General features: G+C 41.6%; 1 protein-coding gene across 3 annotated transcripts in view; it reads right to left on the bottom strand.

The window, feature by feature from the left end:
* Window positions 1-351: 351 nt before the first annotated feature.
* apaf1 (apoptotic peptidase activating factor 1) overlaps window positions 352-21,082 on the bottom strand; it is a 46,098-nt gene continuing 25,367 nt past the window's right edge. For all 3 annotated transcript variants that reach the window (XM_073481035.1, XM_073481033.1, XM_073481034.1), the window contains one exon: window positions 352-2,001. In XM_073481035.1, coding sequence (XP_073337136.1) covers window positions 1,855-2,001 — 147 coding nt within the window. In that variant the 3' untranslated portion in view covers window positions 352-1,854. The remainder of the gene's footprint in view (window positions 2,002-21,082) is intronic.

The raw sequence follows: 21,082 nt of genomic DNA, 5'->3' as shown, positions 1-21,082 counted from the left end.
AATGTTGGACTACAAATCTCCACCCTACTCAGCGTGGAGGTGAGTAGATGATGACTGAATTTTTTATTTTTGGGCGAACTTATCCTTTAGGCCACATATAGCTAACATTTGTCCTGACAACGAGAGTGACTTTCACTCACTTCATTTCAGGCATGAAAACATTGTCTCAGCGACCCAGTCACATTCAGAGTGGACTGAAGGTGACGAAGGACATTCAGTCAGTCTGAAGGTTGAAGACTGATGTCGAGTCAGCAGATGGAAAGGACAGATAGATTCATCATCAACAAGGGAATAAAAATCACTGTACAATAAATATGTGACGGTTAACAAAATGAAGACAGGCACACGACATCATCATAGCGTGTGTAGTTTAATCTTTTATAAATTACACTCACATTGCACCACACAGTAGAACAGTATCAATACATCCTGAGCAGACATTAATATTTCTGTAAGACAGAGACCTCCGCACTGGAGGGAAATCTGTTGATTCAATTTTAAAGCACCAAATCGCGAAGAGCACAGCGTGAGAATGACAACAGCATCGATCAGACACGTGGAAATGCATCCTCACTTTGATCCATTTATTGCCTTTATGTGCTTTTAACTGGAGTCTGTACCGTCTCCACTGTAGTCGATAGGTTTGATAGATTATAGCACGGGATGCCAAAGTAAGGATCCATTTTTATGAATCTGAAGAGAGCTGCTTTAGCGGAAAGCTTCGTCAAAGATTGTAACTCCTGCTTCAAAGTGCTCAGAACAGGGAAAGGCTCAGTAGGCAAGACAACACGCAGATAAAAATGTGTGGAGTTCAAAAGGAGTGGTACAAAAAAAATTGAGCAATTAATAAAGCACAAAAATGGCCTTTTAACAGTAGCGAGTGGAAATTTTGACTATAAATTATAAATCACAAACTGATTTTTTTTTTTTGTAGAAAACATTTACCTTTGATCTAAGTTCAAAAGTACAAATATTTGGGATGTACAAACAGACCCACAGGCTTTTAAAAAGTTTTTGGATTCAATATTAAATGCTCAAATCATTAAAACTTAATCTAACCCATTAATGTTTAATGCTCATCAAAGTGCAGCAGAAATTCTATCAGTGCTGGTGGACTTAGATCGAGAGACTTTAAACATACACACCCACTGGTACCGACAGTAATCCCATTCAGACTAAGGCTGCAGTGTAAATAAAAAAGGCCACCGACGACAAGTTTTACAACACATATTTGTAAAATGAAAGTTCACAAACGTCACAGCATAGAAGAGTCAATTCATGACACGTACGTGGGAGCTCATAACGATTACATACAGCGAGGGCGAAAATCCCTCACATCTCATGCAATAATGTTCAGCCCTAACGGATTAACATTTATTATTCACATTTGAACTGATGTGAGGATCACATCTATTTAACCTCTTTGCAATAACCTCTTAATTAGGTATTAATGATTCAGACGATCTGCTTCAGAAGACCTGATAGTCACAAACGCTGGTTTTATTCTTTATGCATCGTTCCTTGTCATTTCAAAGGAAACTCTGGTTTGTTTTTTCTCCAAAAACATGTATTTGCATCTTCTTTGAGCGTTCGCGCTGCATCAGTCGTTTGATCCTGCAGAACAGAGAGTGAATGTCTGTAATGCTCCGTTGTAATGCCTGGCTAGTGTCAGCCTGAACGTGGAAAGAATGCAGTGGAAATGTAAACTTTTCAGAGAAGAGCGTGATTAGAGGATGTTTAGAGTCCTTAATGCGACAAAGCACGTCCACTTCTGTTAACAGTCTGTAGTGTTTGGTTGGATCCTGGTGTTTTCTTTCTGTTTTTCGGCGTTTTGGAGCAGCATTAAAAACATCATCACACCACCCTCTGCAGGATGTAGAGGATGCCGATGCTGTCGATGGTGACGAAGGTGGAGAAGTCGGACGAGACGTGGATCCTCTTCAACGCGGTTCCCGTCGGATAGAAGGTCTGAAGTGCCTCGCCTTTCTCCACGTCCCACCACTGGATGACAAACAGAGAAAGAAAGACAGAGGGATCATTGAAATGCTTTGAACAGACAACACTGTTGCAAAAATTAAAGGAGAGGACTACGGTTTCAGAGTCAGGCTAACTGTTTCCACCGTTTTCCCCTGGTTATGCTAAGCTACAACACTGACGTTGTTTGAGATTTCTATCTCAGTGTCGGATGCTGTGTTCCCTGTCCCTTCCCTACTCTTCGTCTCTACCCAAAATGTCAAACTATTCCTTTAAACAGATTTCGGCACAAAATATGTGTAATTCTCATAACCATAATAAGAAAGGCTGTGTTCGATTAGGCTTCTGTTTTTGCCATGCAAGTGAAGCTTTAAGACGCTGCACTGCTTCCGTGGTACTACGATACAATCAAACAGCAAAAGTCTGCACTCGTCTTTATCTGAATCAGAACAAAGACAGGAAGAGAAGGGAGACTGACGGAGAGCTTTATATTTGTTGCCAAGAGGACCATGATGAATTTAATAGCATTATATTACCAGACTCAAACTCACACACACCCTCAGGCTCCCTCCAACACACACACACACAAACACACACATACACACAAACCCCCCCACCAGCTTTCCTGAGTGATTCCGTTTAATCTCGGTTTAAAGTTGACATTTTCCATTCAAGCCCCATCTCACTGGGATGAAGCATCAAAGGCACACCAAGTCAATCATTTAAAGTCTGGTGTGAGTGTGCCTGTGTTTCCTGTGTGTCCTGTGTGTGTGTGTGTGTGTGTGTGTGTGTGTGTGTGTGTGTGTGTAAGATCAACTTGGACAACAACAAACATGATAACTTCAGATCAAACCTGTACCTCATCCATCTGATAAAAGACGACATGAATTACTATGAATCACAAAGGTTGAAGCTTTAGCGGTGTATGTCTTTTTGCTCTAAAGCATTAGTTGCTCTGCGAGTATGTGTGTGTGTGTGTGTTCATCTGTATGTGTGTGTGTGTGTTTGGAGAAGAAAGCAGGCCAACTCCTCAGTTTCTCCACAGACGGGCGGACAGACAGACTGCAACAGAAGAGGTGGTGGCAACAGATGTCGAGCTTACAGAACAATCCCAACACACACACACACGCACACACACACACACGTTCATTAATCACGCAAACCATTCAACAGCATTAAGGGAGCTCATTTGCATATTTATGATATCGAAACACATTGTATGCCTTTAGGTTTTACTCATTTTTTCCTCCAGATTGCCATTCCATACCATAAATATACTCTGTGTGTGTGTGTGTGTGTGTGTGTGTGTGTGTGTGTGTGTGTGTGTGTGTGTGTGTGTGTCTTTGTGTGTGTGTGTGTGTGTGTGTGTGTGGACACTGAAAAATGGCCCAGGATATTTGTGTTGCTGCAGGGGGTTGGCCATACTTCTGCTGAGATTGGACTTCCTCCACAGCCACCATTATCACACACACACACACACACACACACACACACACACACACACACACACACACACACACACACACACACACACACACACACACACACACACACACACACACACACACACACACACACACACACACACACACAAGCAAACTTTCTCTTGCCTAAATATGCAGCTGGTTAACTGGAAATTAAAAAGGTTTCACAGTGACTTTGCCGTCCTTGTCCAACCCAAAAAAATAATCACTGCTGGGAAACTGAGTAAAAAGAGAGTACGCAAACATTAAAATGGCATTACATGGCAGGAATACAAAATTTGACCTGGAATAATGATGTATTTATATTACGTTCTGCCCGAGTCATAAGACTCTGGACTCCAAAAGAAACAATTCTGCTGTTCCTAGTTATTCTGAGCGCGTACTCGGGCAGAGGGATTAACAGAAACCAACAGATCTCTGGAGTAACACTCTTTATTTCATGGTTTGCCGTGCAGAGTCTTTAAAAAGCTCGATCATTTATTGAGTTAGACTCAAGATGCTTTCCATCATTTTGACAGCTTGACGTGTTGTTGAACAGTCAAGATAATTTTACAATCCCTGTTTATAAAATTGCCCAATCCAATTAATTTGTTTCTTTACTCTTTTTCTTAAAAATAACTCCAAACTGTCACTCAATCTGCTCCTTCTCTCACTCCTGCTAATCAATATTAAAAAAGGTTGCACTAATTTTCTATCTCACCTCACGCAACTGGGAACCACTGCCTGTCTACAATATGGACAGAGCTTCTGGGTCTGACAAAGTACCTTCAACCTGTATCAATTCCATTGGCCAGCAGGGGGCGACTGCACTGGTTTCAAGAAGAAATCTGATTGTATGTAAGCTTATGAGAGAATTAACCTACTTCTTGATTTTTTACGTCAGTTAAAAGTTTCTTCAATACAGCGCGATGCTCAGTTTGTAAATTAAGGTCTCAGGCTTCACTTTGTGATTTTAAAGTCACTGCCACGGCGTGTCCTCGCATTTTAAGTCAGATCCAATAAGAATATCCTCCCCAAGCTCCTTCCTGTAGTCCAAATGTGGTAACTTCTGGCGCCCAAAATCAAAGATGGCGATGGCAAAAATGCCAAACTTGAGGCTTAAAAAACGATAGTCCATAAACCAGTGGTTGACAAAACGACGGGTTTAAACTGATTGCCAGGCTTCTACTGGTAGCCACATACGCCAGAATGAAATATTAGTTGTGATGTGAGATCCTTTTTACAGGCGTTGGACCAGCTTTACATTGTAAAAAGAACAAGTCAAGTTCTGGACTATATTTCGGTCGATGAGCTAAATCAGAGCTAAGTTTTTTAAAGCTCTCTTTTCCTGGTTTAGCGTCTTTACACGGGTCTGATTTGACGATAAAGTCATATGAATGCTGTGTGACTGTGTGTATAATCTTCTTTGGCTCAGTAAAACAGTTCTGAGATGACTGAGTGCAAAACATCACATCACATGCAACTGATGTAAAGGCTGATTTACATAAAAGCTATTACTATAAACCCACTGCTTATCTTTTTATGCTTATGTATACAGTACTCTGATAAATCCTGATCAACAGTGTAATTTTCTGCTGCCCTCAAGGCTCAAGCGTGACCTGAGAATGAACGCGACATTAACTCATTAACTCAGACTAATTAAATTCATGTTTCTGCACGATTCATGAATATAAACATATGGACTAAGAGGGCTAAACATGATTAATCACTGTTTTGTGCCGAATCCTTTGAAGATTACTTGGACTGCGTGAGGTCTTTGATTCACTCAGGGTGAGAAAACGGATGCAAAACAACTGCAGAGCGATAATTGATGCTTACGGCACGTTGTGTTTTGTCTGTACAAGCTGACGTACATAGAAGCACATATATGTCAGGGGCTGTGTTTCAAACAGAAAGTGTGTGATTTGGAAAACAGCCGTGAATGCAGAGGATTGCGGGTCAAAATAGCCTGTTGAATACGACTTGTAGCACTCGGACATCCGTATACCCTAAAAAGTAGGACAGTGTAGGTATTTCCCACCACTGGTCTGACCACAGCCATTGATGATACAAGCCACAGCTCATCTTCCTTAAAGCTTAACAAGCAGTTTATTTTACAACATAGAAAAGCTCTCCACTACTTGCTCAATGACTGATTTGAAATTGGAAAAAATCCCATTAATATGGTGGATTTTACCTGACTTTTATTGTGAAAACCCTGTTTGCCCGTCCCATCTGTCCGTCTCATTCTTGTGAATGCAATATCTCAAGAACGCCTTGAGGGAATCTCTTCAATTTTGCACAAATGTCCACTTGGACCGAAGGATCAACTGATTAGATTTCGGTGCTCAAAGGTCAAAGTCAGTGAGCTCTTATAGCATCCTATTCTCGTGAGCACCATGTCTCAAGAACGCCTTGAGGGAATTTCTTCAAATTTGTCACAAACATCCACTTGGACTCAAGGATGAAGTGATTCGAATTTGGTGGTCAAAGTTCAATGTCACTCTGACCTCACACAACACAATTCTTGGCGATAATATATTTATACAAAGATCTAATAGGATGAAACCTTGTATATGGACAGTTTTGATGTCCAAGAGCATCTCAACCTGTGACCTTTGCAATTTTTAGGTTTACTCCATCTGTAAAAATAAACCCAGACCCATTAAATGAGATTATTGTACAGAATCTGTCAAATTTGAGTGCCGAGACCCTGAAGCTGAAGAAGCCGATTGAGTCTAAGCGAAGAACTTTTCACGGTCGCAGAATGATACCTAAAGAGTCGCATCAGCCTCAATTTTAAGCCCTAAATGTCACCATGCATGGATTTGTTGGCGTTACAAATGCTGATTATGAAAGTATCATTGTGAAGGTTCATAAGACAGAACACAAGGGAGAGAGCGAGGGGGAGGGATGTGTGGCAGGATAAAGAAAGAAAAGATAAAGGTGAGTTATGCGGAGGTGGAGGGGTGAAACAAGGATACACGGAGCAGATATCAGAGGAGGGAATGAGGGACTTTGTTTAAGCGTAATTGCATCGAAATAAAAAGTAATGATGGCTGCCGGCTGACAGCTCGAAACAAAGGAATAATACTCAGATGCCTTCACACACATGTATGTATAAATACAGAAACAAACAGACGAGGGAGAGAACAAGCAGAGTCAAAGAACAACAAGATCGTATCCCACGACAAACATGTACAGCGACAGACGAATGGTGAAAGTCTGCGACAAAACAGAAAAGACGAAGAGGGAGAGAACTCCATAACTCCGACTGGACTGGTTATAAAAAAAGGATTAGCAGAAGAGAAAAAGAGCCGACGCCGGATTAATGTTTAAACGAGTCAGCTGGCTCGACTGGCGGGACGGAGGGAGAAGTGTGGACGGAAAGTGCGGAAACGACTTCAGAGTGGGACTGGATTTACTACGAGGGGGGAAAAGGCCTGAAAATGTTGAATCATTTACAGTGGCAAGACTAGACTGGATGGCATGCATATTTATGATTAGCACGAACGGAAGACAGAAATAAAAAGAGGACAGAAATAAAAAAAAGGTGCAGGAATGAAGGAACGGTTGATTCAAGATAAAGAAAAGGAGAGAAAATGAAACGTAGGGGGGAAAGTAAAACACACGAAGGTGGAAAAAACAAAGGTGCATAATCAGGTTAAAGATGCTGCAAACAGAAAAACACATTCATCATAACAGCTATACACAAGATAAGTCTCCTTCCATAAGGGTTCGTTCTCTCTTATGGGAATACGCAGCAGTGTTTTGTGTGTTGGTGAGCGACAAATACCCTCAGAGCAGATGGCTGATGTGCTGATATCAACACCATCACTGAGGGACCATTGATTTATGGGAGAGCTAGTGATGCGCTTAGACGCTAAATGACTATACAGTATGTGTGTGTGGTCATGAGATGTTGAGAGGACAGTACCCCTGGGCATGTTTACTCTGTGTGAGTGTGAAGGTTGCTTTTTTTTCCCCTTATGGTGGTCGAAAATATTTCTTAAAACATCCAACGGAGGGTCCCCCGTTCGTTCTCAGGCTGCAGAAATTAACTCAGTGGATTTAGGACAATGTTCAGCTCTACGTTACGTGAATGCTAATGCGAGGTCGAGGACACACACACACACACACACAGGTAGAACTACAGTAAGTGGAAATATATTGAGACATGAATGAGACATTAGCATGAGGTGGTGAATAGGGGTGAGAGATAAATCAGTTAGGGCTGTCACCATATCAGATTTTCACTACACGATTAATGTGGCCGAAAGAGTTTGCGCTAACTATAATATTGCAATATCTACCTGCACTACACGTAGAGTGTCTCGCTCTCATCCATCATCTCTCTGATATGATATCCCACACTGTGGTGGTAGCTAACTCACTATAACTGCATCTTCTTCTTTTCTTTTTTGTTTTATGACGGGCGGCAACCAGAGTCAGGGTGCATTAATGATTTAAGAGGTGCTGGATTATTTACAGAACCTATCGTAAAAATCCAAAAATCCACAAAAATTATCAACAGAATGTGAAAATAGTAATAGTTTTGACATAATGATATTTCTGTATTGTGTTCCAGAGATATCGACTGAAGTTAGCATGCTAACCAGCTAGCCCCAGCCAATCCCAGTCCAAAGCCCCTGTGCTAGGGGTGTTAACACGAACACTCCCCCGGTGCTTCAAACTTCCAGTCAGGACTGCTAGCTGCAAGGCTAACTGAGCTAACTAGCCAAGGGCAGCCACAGTTAAAGCCAGTTAGTGGTAATACTCTTGTGATATGTTGCCCCCTATTTGTTTTGAGTATAAATTCGACAGGTGGATAATTCTTACATATTGCACCTTTAACACAAAATCAATATTTAATTTTTTTAAAACAAATGCGATAAATAAAAATAAATACGATAAAGGAAAATATATATATATATATATAAATAATTATTAAAAAAAATAGCATAAATTATTATAACAATACTTGTAAAAACAGTATTCATAGGCATGACACTAACTAGAACTTTTAATTATCTATCAGGAGTCGAGCCAGGACCAACAACAGCAGGGTCAAATGAAGCGCAATAACAAGATACAGGGCGCCATAAAACCAAGAATAATTTCAAATGAGAACAAGAACATAAAAACAATCAACAAGGGATCTCTAAATATAATACAAAGCCAGGAGACAATAAAAAGATAAAAGACACCAAAGAAAATCCTAAAATAGCATCAAACTGTAAAGCCCGATGGTAACATGACAGACATGTGATGAGGCGTCCATTGGTCAGTGTCACGAGGCAAAGCTGCAGAAAGTTTGAGCTGAAAGGCAAAGATTATGTTTAGGTGCCGTCTATAGAAACACTCATCCTTACGGTTCCTTCTAACAGTTTGCTGCCTTCTCAGTATAGAAAGTTTGCATACTGTGTGCGAGCTTCTCTCTGGTGGCAGCTTCATAAATATATTCATACGAGACAATGGAGGCTGACTTCAGAGAGATTTCTTATTCATTGGGATGTGGATAGAAAATCGTTTGGGAAATAAATAAATAATATCGGACCGGAATGTCTGTCCAAACAGCAAATGACGAATCAAAGCACTTCACTGTCCTGCCAATTGATTTTACACTATACCCACAATACTACCAGAGACATTAAAGAGAGATCTACACCATGAACACAAAGAAGCTTGGCAGACAGATTTATATTGGTCTTAAAGGGACAGTTCATCCCAAAATGAAAAACACACTTTTTCCTCTCAAGGCTGAATATGCTCCCTTTCCATACGAAAATATAGAAGTGTGTTTCAAACGATGTAACCGTCACTGCTCACATATTCCCAAGCCTCTTTCACGTTGGCATGGATGTTAGCATGCCAACGCAGACACAGACCTCCACTTTTCCTTCGCCACAATCGAACTCGCGTTTAATTCCCGTCCAATCTCCTCCCAGCAGCTGGAAGTCATGACCCAGTTACTCAAGATAATCCACAGATCTTGTTGTGAGCATGAAGGAATAATTTTCGGTCAGTATCACAGCACAGAAGGAAGCGTACGTCTGGCTATATTGATCATGTGACTATCTGCTAACCTATAAATGTCAGAGGCCGAAGGTAGCCATTTTGTACTGCCGTGATGAAGGCCTTAATGGCTGAAACGCGTAGGCGTGTTTTTTACTGACGCTGTGACTCAACAGCCATGATTAATTTAAGGCTTTCTAACTCATCACCCTCTTGAGTGGCTCATACTTTTTCTACAATTCTGAATATCTCAGACATCTCGACGGCTGATATGTCCAAAACTCGGCAACACACACCAAAACAATCTAGATGGATAAACAGCCCGACAGGTACGAGGAAGAATATTTTGATCTGGAGGTAAACTCCCCTTTATGACCAATAAAAATGTGTCTGTCTTGACATTTTATTTAAGAGAAGGCAGACATTTCTACTGCAAATGATTTTAAAAAGCTTCGAGAAAACGTACAGTGGACTGAATCGGGATGCTTTTCATTCATTGTACTTTAAGAGTGATGTGACGGAGAGAAAAGCATCCAGAAGAAAGAGACAGAAGAGTACATGCGTGTAATATGTCATCTGCTTTGGTAGAAATGTGACAACAGAAAACAAGAAGCGCCGCCGAGTCCTTATCTGCGAAGCCACACCATTCTGCATGTTCAGATAAGCTCCTTCTCAGTGTCATGCTCACACAAACACGGGTCAAAAATCACATCCGGGGAGGCTGGAAGTGTGAGTAACCTCCCGATTCATTTCGTCTAACAGCACATGAGCACCAAATCTGCTCCGACAGGCACTCGCCGCTCGCTGTCCTGGAGCTAAATAGGTCTTGCTTATTCAGGCTACCTGAGGGAAAGTCAGCACCGATTACATAACGGAAATACCTGTCCATGTGTGTTCTTGTGAGAGCCGGAGCTTGGGCGTGAGCGAGCGAGCGCACAGTTGAGTCTTTCAGAAGGGGTGGAGGTGAAGGGAAGTAATTCATCTTCCTCTTACATAAATAGCTCCGATACAGCGTCCACGGGGAGTCGGTGAAGTTTCTACGCTTTAGAAGAAATTATAACGACTCTGCAGCCAGCAGGACGCACACAATGGGTGGAGGCACGGAGGGGAGGGAGATTAAAGAAAGAGGGGATACTGGCTGGAGTAGATTTAGGCGATTTTGTGAGGCCACCTTCATTTCAGAAAGAAAAAGTGAGGGATGTAGTGTGTGACCGGGCCGAGAGTCTTGTGGAGAATTGAAACAGCGTGACACCGAGGCTGAATTATTCATCCAAGGTTCCATCGACTGAAATATTGATGCCCAGACAACCCTCTACACATCTCTACCTCACACACTGTCTTTCCTTTCTTCACTTTCTCTCACCTGCAGTCCTTTATTTCCACCTCCATCACCTAATGTTACCAGGAGGAGAGGAAACGGAAATGTGTATAGAATGTAGGTAGAAGAAAAACTGAAATTGAAGAGAAGCAGAGATTTTATGGCCGATGAGATCAGAGAGGTTGTAACTCTTTGCATTTATGCTTTTTTTCTCTCGCACGCCTGTCTTCTTTCAGTCTTTACGGCACACAGATAAAGGGAGACGGAGCCATAAAAAGGAAACATTAGAGAGAGACGCCGTGAGAGAACAAGAGACATCACAAAAAAGAAAGGGAGGAGAGAAAAACTGAGCTGGTGGGGAAAAGAGGAACCTGGGAGGAAAACAAAGAGAGGAAAAGGATAATGTGAGTGAGAAAGAGAAAAGGATCTGATGAATGGAGAGGAGAGAAAGTACAGAGTAAGAGCTCTTGTTTATTCTGAATCATGGACAGGTTCAGCAGTATGAAATGTGGTAATATATTAATGCTTTTTTCAAACCCGGATGGAAAACACTGCTCTCCGACCACTAAACCAGCCGGTCCACGAGCAGGTACAGCCAAACCGTAATATATTGTTCGCAGTCATTCTGTACGACCAAAAAAAGATAAAACCGTGAATTTATTTGTGGTGTTCTCGCCTTAATAGCAAGAAAACAGGACAGTTTACATTTTTTAACTATGATTGGACCATGTTTTTACATCACATTTAAAAAAAAAAAGCTTTTTCCTTCAGATTCAATATGTAGAATTGGGAGTGGCGGCTCATCAGTTGGAAACAGCTAGCCTGGCTCCGTATAAAGTTGACAAAATCTGCCTACAAGGACTTTTAATGCTGATTAATTACCACGGTATAACTGGTTTGTTTAATCTGAACGAAGTACAAAGTATAAAAATGACAATATGACATTTTTGGGAGTTATGTGCCGCGTTTTTTCGTGGCTGGGAGTCTTGTTTCCTGGGAACTGATCCAGGCAAAAACAAACGGAAAAAAAAAAGATTCGAACTAGTCCTTGCAATTTCTCCTCGACTGTTATCAAAAGAAGTAACTTGATGTTGGAAGCAAATACATTTAATATTGGCATTTATTTAAGTTGAGTGGGTTGTGGGAGTGGGCGCCACAAACAACAGTAAACAACGATGAAAGCAGAGCGGCGGGTTTTGGGAGGATGAAGGGTGGAAGGTTTGGATTCAAGTCAGTGAATCCAGTGAGAAAACAGAATATACTGAGAAGGAAGTAAAGGAGATAAGTCAGACGAATGACAAAGAGTTTATTACAAAGATTGTAAAAAAGGAAAGAGAAGACAAAGCCAGTCAGTGTGTGTGTGCAGCCACCATCACCATCACCAGCTCCCTCAACCTCTATCAGTGATCTCCAATCTCCACTCTGCCTCGTTTCGTCTCGGTATGATTCGCTCACACAAAGGCCCTTCTTCTCCAGCCAGAGAGACAATTAACCCTGGCTTAATGAGCAACGCTGGGGAAACAACTGCCTCCTAGAGACAGATAAATATTTCACCAGCCTGTGTTTATACCCCGAGCCCGACAACAAGAGCACAGAAACCAGGCCACGCTCGTTCCAAAGCTCTTTCAAAGATCTTCCACTCTGACTGTGAATGCTAAAAGCAGCGGAGGGACCTATAGAAAACACACCAACTCTGGATGCAGTCTGACCACACGAGGAAGAACTCGTGCATGCCAAAATACACATTTGGAATAAGAAAGAGATTTTTAAAAAAAAAGAAAACGAGAACAATAGATTCAGAGAAAAACGTTCAGGAGCTGTTTTGCATCTGATGAGTGCGTGTAGGTATTTTTAGAGGCAGGTCTGCTGCGATGCCGGAGCAGCACGGCGGGGTGCTCACTTCTCAAACAGCATGACGGAAGAAAAGCGCCGAGTGAAATCAGAACTGCGAACGCTGCCTGAACCGGCGCGGTGGCCCTGTTACACTGCCTCATTTACATACACGTCTTCTCAGAAGCAGAAGTCATCAAAATGTGTTATTTCTATCTCTGGACCAATTTTGAATGGGGTGGGGGGGTGCAAAAAAATCAAAGTGAAAGCCAAGGGGTGCGACTGGCCTGGTGACCAAACATACAGCAGCAATCACAGCTAAGAGGGTGGTCTTTATGTTGCTAAACAAAAACAAAGGATTTGATTTACATAAATGTGCCGCTGGGTGATCAGATGAAAAGTTAATAAACCCTGTGAGGGAAGTCAGTCAATGCTGTTGCAAATAATCAGGAGGTTTTCTTCAAAGTGGCGCTGAAACATTTAAAGAACAAAAATGGAGAAAACAAGAAAGTCAGCTAACTCCCCGGTTGGGAACAAGAACTGATGCAGCTATTAATAAAGTATATTAAGAGACTTTTCATAAAGCATCCTGCGTTCATGTGTTCAAAAATAAACTGGTCACTGAAGGACATCTTTCTCTGCTACAGCACCAGACATGTCAAAACTCAGCAGGCTAACACTTACACCCCAGGGGATAAAATACGTACTCAGAGTCGACTATACTGTAAAACTGTGACACAGCAATGAAAGGTGAACTGTGCCGAGCCCAATTCAGCCGACTTTAAAAGCCTGCCATGATTTTTCTTAAAGCACTTGGGTCTCAATGTGAGTGTGCCTTGTTGAAGTAAAGGCTTGTGAAGGTGTTTTGACATATAGTTTGAGCAGTAAAAGTTGAAGATTGACTGCGTGAAGACGGAGTTTAAAACTGGCTTTTTGTCTATGAGGGGAAACTTTGAACTATTAAATTATTACCACATAAAATTGTTCACATGTGAGGTCGCATTTTGCTCCTTAAACAGGATCTTTACTGTTAAGTTTAAGTTTACTTTTGGAGAAAAAAAGCATTCGGTCATTAGTTTTGTAGTCCACAAAACATTTCTGGAGCTTCGCAGCAAATCAGTGTTGCAGCGTTCTCCTTAATCTATTCCCTCAGTTTACAGTTTCCTAAAGAGTTTATGAGCTCAATCGCTACTTTCTTCAAAACAGCATGATGCTCGGTTTGTAAATTAAAGTCCCATTTAGAGTAAAATAGATGATAAAGCAGGGTATGCTTTATGTCCTTGGGTTTTTCAGTCAGATCCAGTCAGGATATCCTCCCCAGCTCCCTGTTCTCGTCCAAATATGGTCGCTTCTGGCTCCAAAAAAAACAACATGGCGACAGCAACAGTGGGATTATATTGTTCTGATAAGCTTCTGTAATGAAGGTGGGATGCAATCCACGTAAAAAAGCAAAGATGATTATTAGAATTTTATCACGTGGCGTTGTCTTGTGGGTCTTCACAACTGTTATGTTTCTAATTGCTGCCTTTTCCTCAAACTTCGGCTGACAAAAATCTGCTAATTAACCCATAAACTACAGTGCCTGATGTTCATTCCGTCTTCATTGCTCTGTAACAACATCAGAAACTAACTATGGGATACTTAGTTTGGTCATAGGCGTCCTCAGATGAAGGCAGACAGGGCTCGAGCCTGAGAGAGACTAATGAACACTTGGACTGACTGATGTTGAGCATTGAGAGAGAAATCACTGAGGTCTTTGCAAGTGAGGGAGAATGGAGACACATTTACTTATGGCTCAGTCAATCTCATTATACAGGAATCCTGACTGCCTGATACCCCATCCATCCCTCAGAGAGGTGATTGCTATTACTTTCCACCCTGTCCTTCTCACTCAGTCCCCATCCGCTCGCTGCTACGCAACTGTTTCTTAATCTTTGACAGATTCTCCGTCCATCAAATGTCTCTTGAGGGAAGGTCAGCGCAACCTTCGCTCCTTCATTTCATCACGCCTCCCTGCCCTCCTTCCCCGCCTTCCCCGCCTCACTTTGAGCCTCGCTCGGAGTGATGCCTGGCTGTAGCAGTTCATTAGCCGTCGAGGCCTCGTTAGGATGCGCTTAACGATGATGGCTCAAGCTGATAAAGCAGAGAGAGAGACAGATGGAGACATGGTGGGTGAAGGAGAGAGTCCTGAAATGGCTTCACTCTGACATGCTGTACAAAATAAGCATCATTTGAAAAACAAAATCGAATAGAGCTTGATCTCTGGTGAGGGACGGCGGCTTTAAAACATAAGGTCAAGTGGACGGAGAGAAAATGACAGCAGAAAGAAAAACGCACAACAAATGAAAGGTGTGAAACAGAGAGATAACATTAGAGGAGAACAGCGAAGGAGCAGGTCTGTTGAGGAGTCAGGGACGGGAGTAGCGAGGGGAGTGTAAGGAGGTGAGATAAGGTGAAATTGTGTTTCTCCCTTTCTCCTCCATCACAGGCTTCCCTGATAAGTGATGTCTGACAACACTGGTGGCAGGGGACAACTGTCATCTAAAACACTCCCATCCATCTGGGGATACACTGCTCTGAAGCGTGTGTGTGTGCTACAGATGTCATTGTGTCAGCATGTGGGTGTGTAAGTTGGTGTGAGAGAGACAGAAGAGAAGAAAAGAAGCGACTGTGTGTTGCTTCGGGCCCGTTGCAGTTAAGAGGTTGGTGGTGCTACGGACGCATGTTTTGATGAACGGGTCCCTGTTTTATTTTATCTTGTGCTCTCTAGGCGTGGGTGGGTGTAACAGTACACGGAGGTCACAGTTCATACCCTGCAATTTAAAAAAAAACCCAAATGCATAAGGATGTCTCTTATCATGCAGGTGTCTGAGGTTCTGAGACTGAGATAGCATTTTAAGAAAGTAGGGGGTTCGATGTTAACAAACTATATCAAAAAGGATGCCTCTCCCAAATGTTTTATTCACCGGTAATGACCTTTTTTTTCCGAACTCAATAAGGGGTATGATGGTTGCATCAGTGAGCCCAATCACACCGAAAGAGGAGGATTAACAGAAAAGAACCGATTTGCCGTCCTGCTGATGAGATGGCACCTCAGCCGGGCCTTTTGACAGCTGGCTTAGTGAAATAGACAAAGCTCTAAGTACCCAGAGATATTGATTGAGGTTGAATGAGGACACTTGGCTCACTCAGATGAAGAAAAAAAAAAAAAAAAGAAGCTACGTTTAGAAAGATTTCTGTCAATATTTATAGAAAAAAGAATTGTTGAGTGCTTTGCGGTTTATATGCAACAGGACGACTCTGGTGTGAATTATCCTGGGCTGCTGGGCGTGTGTGTGTGTGTGTTAGTGCTGTCAGGATGAGCCTTTTCACACCTGGCGCCTCCCCTCCTGCATCGTGGCTCCGTGACAGATTGGGTCATCGGCTTTTTCGGAGAGTGTGAGTATGCGTGTCAAGGCCAGGTGTGAGACAGGTACAACATTTTCTGGCAGGACCCGGAGCAGAGGGAAGGAGGACTGATGGGAGTCAGTGTAGGATGTAACAGCCACTCTCAGAGGGCCCGACCGCACCACTTCATCACATCCTGACACAGAGACACACACTCTGGCAATTTTTACAAGCAAACGCACCAAAACAACTTGTTTTTTATTACGTAAAGTGAAAAGATAGGAAGGAGATGAAATGTTTAATTAAACACTACACAGGTAGCCAAACACGACTGGGGATTGGACAAGCGCTTAGACCCCCAAACAATAGCCCGCTGCTTTTAATTACACTCACGCCATTCAGCCGACCATACAGAGAGGGAGGGAGTGATAAAACAGGGACGAAAAAAAGGAGCCTGAGAGATGATTAAGGCTGGAGCACTGACAGAGACGAGTAAAAAAAACCCACTGGGACAAACAAGAAAACATCATTCCACACGGGGAGCCGAGGAGACAAAATAGAAAGAGGCAAACAATAAGGACTCCTCACGCTACACGCCTCACGTTGCATCATATCAACCCATCAACTGAAAGAGAACCATGGGAGACATCGCCCGCTGTCACTTCTCCTGCTCTTATCCAACCAGTAACAACATCATCGCGTTCAACAGCAGCAGCGAGAGCAGACACACTGAGTCACTCTGTAGAAAAAAAAGGCTTCTGATGTTCTGAGCTGCGATCAGAGAGAATCTGATAGCTGAAAAGTCTCCACTGACTCTCACATCACGATAAGAAAAACATGCCTTCTCTGCTCTCTTCTGCTCAGTTTTATATGTTTTTCCAACAATAATCTCTCCAAGTAACACCGCAATGAGTGTACTTAACATATGCTATGGTTAGTGTTTGTCTCAGGATCTAGTACAAATGGAAGCAAGTGTAAGTTATTTCAGGAAAATTAGAGAATCTAAACGTATCTGGATTATAATCAGTGAATTAAACATTGTGGTATTGACACAAACAATGCTTAAAGGGGTTGTGCTCATGTTAAAACATAATCCACATTAATCTTATCTTGCTGGTGTTTACAAATAGCCCCTAAAACAGATTTGCCACAGTCTTCAAATTCTGATTTGCTTGCTCTTATGTATATGCAAAACAATTCACTGGAGCTGGGAGCTGTATGTTATTGTTTTGTTGTGCTGTATAATAGAGTTAGGCCTCAATCCTCCATCTTCACCCATATCACAAGAAAGTATTGAGCACAGTAACTCTCAAACCACGAAAACACTACAACAACAATTCTTCTTCAAAGCGCTATATCGTAGACAACGGGACTTGTTTCAGTTTCTCGAAAACGTTTCACCTCTCATCCAAGAGGCATTACTTAACGGGCAGGATGTAGCCAATCAGAGGCAGAGCAGGGCGGGTCATGCCGAGCAAGGTAGTGTGATCTAAAATAACAACGCCAGTAGCAACTGTATGTCTGCTGACTGACTGGAGTGTATATATATTTTATAATATATATAAATATATTTGTATAACCCCTGTTACATAGTGAGTTACGGAAGTAAAGGCTCGACTCCAAACCGGGCATGTCAGGCAGTGCAGGAGCAGTGTTTTCTGTGGGAGAGAGTAACTCCCTTTGGCGCGGACTTTTGGCTTTTTCACTTTTAGCAGACCTTTTACATGCACAAAAATGCTACATAACACAATGAAGGAAAGGCAAAAACCCAAAAAGCATAACATGACCTCTTTAAACCATCTGGGGAGGGAACTCAGTACAGCATTGTAGGCGGGTGTTAAGTAGTGTCGTAGGTGCACCTCCTTTGTTTAACGATGGTCGTTCCAGTTTGACGTAGATGGATTCTTTCACGTCTTTTTCTTGCTTGAAAGAGGCATGAAAGAATCAATCTACGTCAAACTGGAACGACCAAAAACAGCACTGTGCTTTTTGTATCTGTGGATGGAGGCATACATAAATGCATTAGTACAATCTGTAGTTGATGCAACGGCCCTAACATCCTCCAGAGGACGTGTTTTACGTCATCTGGTGGATTATTGCCAGTAAAGACTTGTGAGGCTCTGGGTGCAGGCAAAACGGAGCGAAGTTTGACATTCATTTGCATATATTACCAACATTGTAGCGATACAAAGCTGGTTGAAAAATCTGCACATTTTGCATTCTGGTGTTGTTCCCTTCCAAAGAGAGTGAAGAAAAACAGAAAGATGAGTAATCGTTGCTGGCAATTTCAATTTTGAGAAACTGGAAGTTACCGTACGTTGGGAGAAAACATGTTTTTATTCAAGTCTTGGAGGAAGAAGCACAACAATTTGAGGCCATTTAGTATGCTACTGCAGAGGCATGAATATGAAGTCAACAGAAGCTTTGTTCGTGTAACAAAGATGCTATACTATCTTCAAGAACTATTATTTTATCATCAAGTTATGTGGTGAAGTTTCAACTTTCTAAGAACAAAAGTTTGTACCACTGTTCAGAGCTGTTGTGGTATTCGAGCCAAACTTCACTATCAATCAGTCTACATCTATGATCCAAATGCACATTTAATACAATCCCACTGATCCTCCATAATGAAATCTCTCCCTTACACCAGCTGAGGATAAATACAAACCAAATACCCTTACGAAGACGTTCAGACGATTGCCAAGCCTTTTTCCAAGACTGACAGAAAAATAATTACAACGATGCATGATTTTTTTTTTTTTTTTTAGATGTCAGTAAATGTTTTATTTGACCACAGTCTCTCTTCTCGCTTTCTATTTGTATGGAAGCTGAGGTATCAGAGAGGGTTTTTAAATATCAACTTACTGGACTAATGAGCCTGTTCAAAGTGCTGTCTCTGAGGATAATTGCCAAGTTTTAGTTTCAAGATTCGCAGATTGCAAAACAGGCGAACATGGTGACAGATGATTATCATGCTTTCCCACTCTGCTGGCTACATTATCTGTCATAAGAGGTACACACTGAGTCGTGGTAATTACCATGACAGACAGGATGGCCTCTCATAGCTGTCCGGCCGACACACAGTACAATTAATCAATCAACGCTGGCGACTCAAGGGGGGTTCACCCCTTTAAGACAGGGATAATAATCCATCACTGCTCCTCACATCCACACGCTGATCCATCAAGTCAACACACCCTGCTCAAGACGAGAGAGGGCAGAAAAGAAGTCTGTGAAATGGAGTAATGGAGTGATACGTCAGACGTTACGATGTGATGGAAAATGATGTGGATGACCAGAGAAGAGCAGAGCATAGTGGCCCTGTCTGTAAAGTTTACTCATTAACAAATGGAAGGGTATATTAGTGGAGTTTAATGTCTGTAACCAACAGCTGGTTAATGGCTGGTTTCCAGTTCGGTCACAGTTTAAAAGGGCAGAGAGAGACAATCCATTTAAAAAACCACATAAATGCTTTGATAAAAAGCCCAGCAAGAGACGCAAATAGCACATAAACACCAAAACTACCTCTTATTTTACAAATAACAGAAAAAAGTCACAATATAATCCAGCAAAATCAATTTTTATGTATTTACCGTATATATATATATATATATATATATATATATATATATATATATATATATATATATATATAACATATATATATATATATATATATATATATATATGTACTGCAGATTACAGTAGGAGGTGGCTTTGAAATAGGCCTGTTGACTTTTTGTTTTGTTTTGTCTTTACATGTTTAAATGAAAAATATATCAATCACTCAATATATGGGGCAGTAAAAATGATACTGAGCAATAAAAATGTCCACCATTTTAAAATGCACAGAAATTTTCTCACTTTTAAGTTGTATAATGACTTCTTTGTGGAACGGAAACCCACTAAGGCATTAAGATTACTTTTATTTTTGTTGATTCTGGCGGACCCTGTGGACAAACATGTTTTTACTTTCTACAAAGCCAGCACTCGATGCTTTCAAAGAGCTGAGACACATCATATTCATTTGGAAAATTTGGAAAGTGCTGTAGGGTGGACAGAGTCAGGCAAACTTTTTCCAGTCTTTATACTAAGCTAAGCTAATAACCTGCTGAGTCGAGTTTCATATTTAGCGAACAGATATGGGAGTAGTATCGATCTTGTCATCTCACTCTCAGCAAGAAAGCCATTAAGCAGAAATACTGACTTCATTATATTATGATATAATTTATATATATTAATGAATGTGATACATGTTTTGCCATATCCCTCAGCCCTATTGGCCCACAATCTAAAATCTGGAACGTCGCCAAAAGTGGCCCCTATTATCTACATGCAGTTGGCTTGTTTGTCTGACATTGATTCAGTATGACCTTGTGCTCCAAGGCTGTGAATTCAAACCATTAAGTCACTATACTCACATATGATGTCATGCTCCTGCGTCTGGTCTTTCTAGCAGCTCATCTTTCTTTTTAATAGCCTATGAGGGCGTTTACGTGGCCCTTGAACTTCATTTGCTGCTTTATGAAAATCATCTCATTCACACACTATAGGCAATTTGAAAAGAGTAAAATACTGTAAATACATTTGTGGCTCTCATTATGTTCGAGCTCATTTCTAGATGTTATTATCTCGTCAACAGGAATCTGCTGTAGACGAGATTAAGATGCGTTTTTTGGCCATCTGTCTATAAAAAGCCCCGAACAGCAGCAGCAACCACTGCTTTCGACAGTAACATCTCTGCCGACCCACACGAAGGTGTGCGTGCACATATTCACACACACACACACAACACAACCACCACACAGTATCAGGAGTAATCTGAGATATAAAGCCTCATCGATCAGAACTGCTCTCCCTTGAGGATTACATCATTGCCCAGCAAATAGCCAATCAGAGCAGAGCGGAGACTGCCCGCTCTGTGACCCCATCTCTTGTAAAAGTAAAGGCAATAAGATAGAGCCACACACACACTCACAAAACACACAATATTCCAGTCACGTCACAAGGAAGCATTGATATCATTCTGTCAGATATTGAGTGTTTTTGTGTAAACCTGCACCACTGCAGTGCTCCTCTAGTTAATGTAACAATG

This window comes from Pagrus major, chromosome 14 (genome assembly GCF_040436345.1).
Source record: "Pagrus major chromosome 14, Pma_NU_1.0".
In the NCBI taxonomy this organism is placed as follows: domain Eukaryota; kingdom Metazoa; phylum Chordata; class Actinopteri; order Spariformes; family Sparidae; genus Pagrus; species Pagrus major.
The sequence above is the reverse complement of the archived record's forward strand: the minus strand, read 5'-3'. Positions and strand labels throughout refer to the sequence as shown.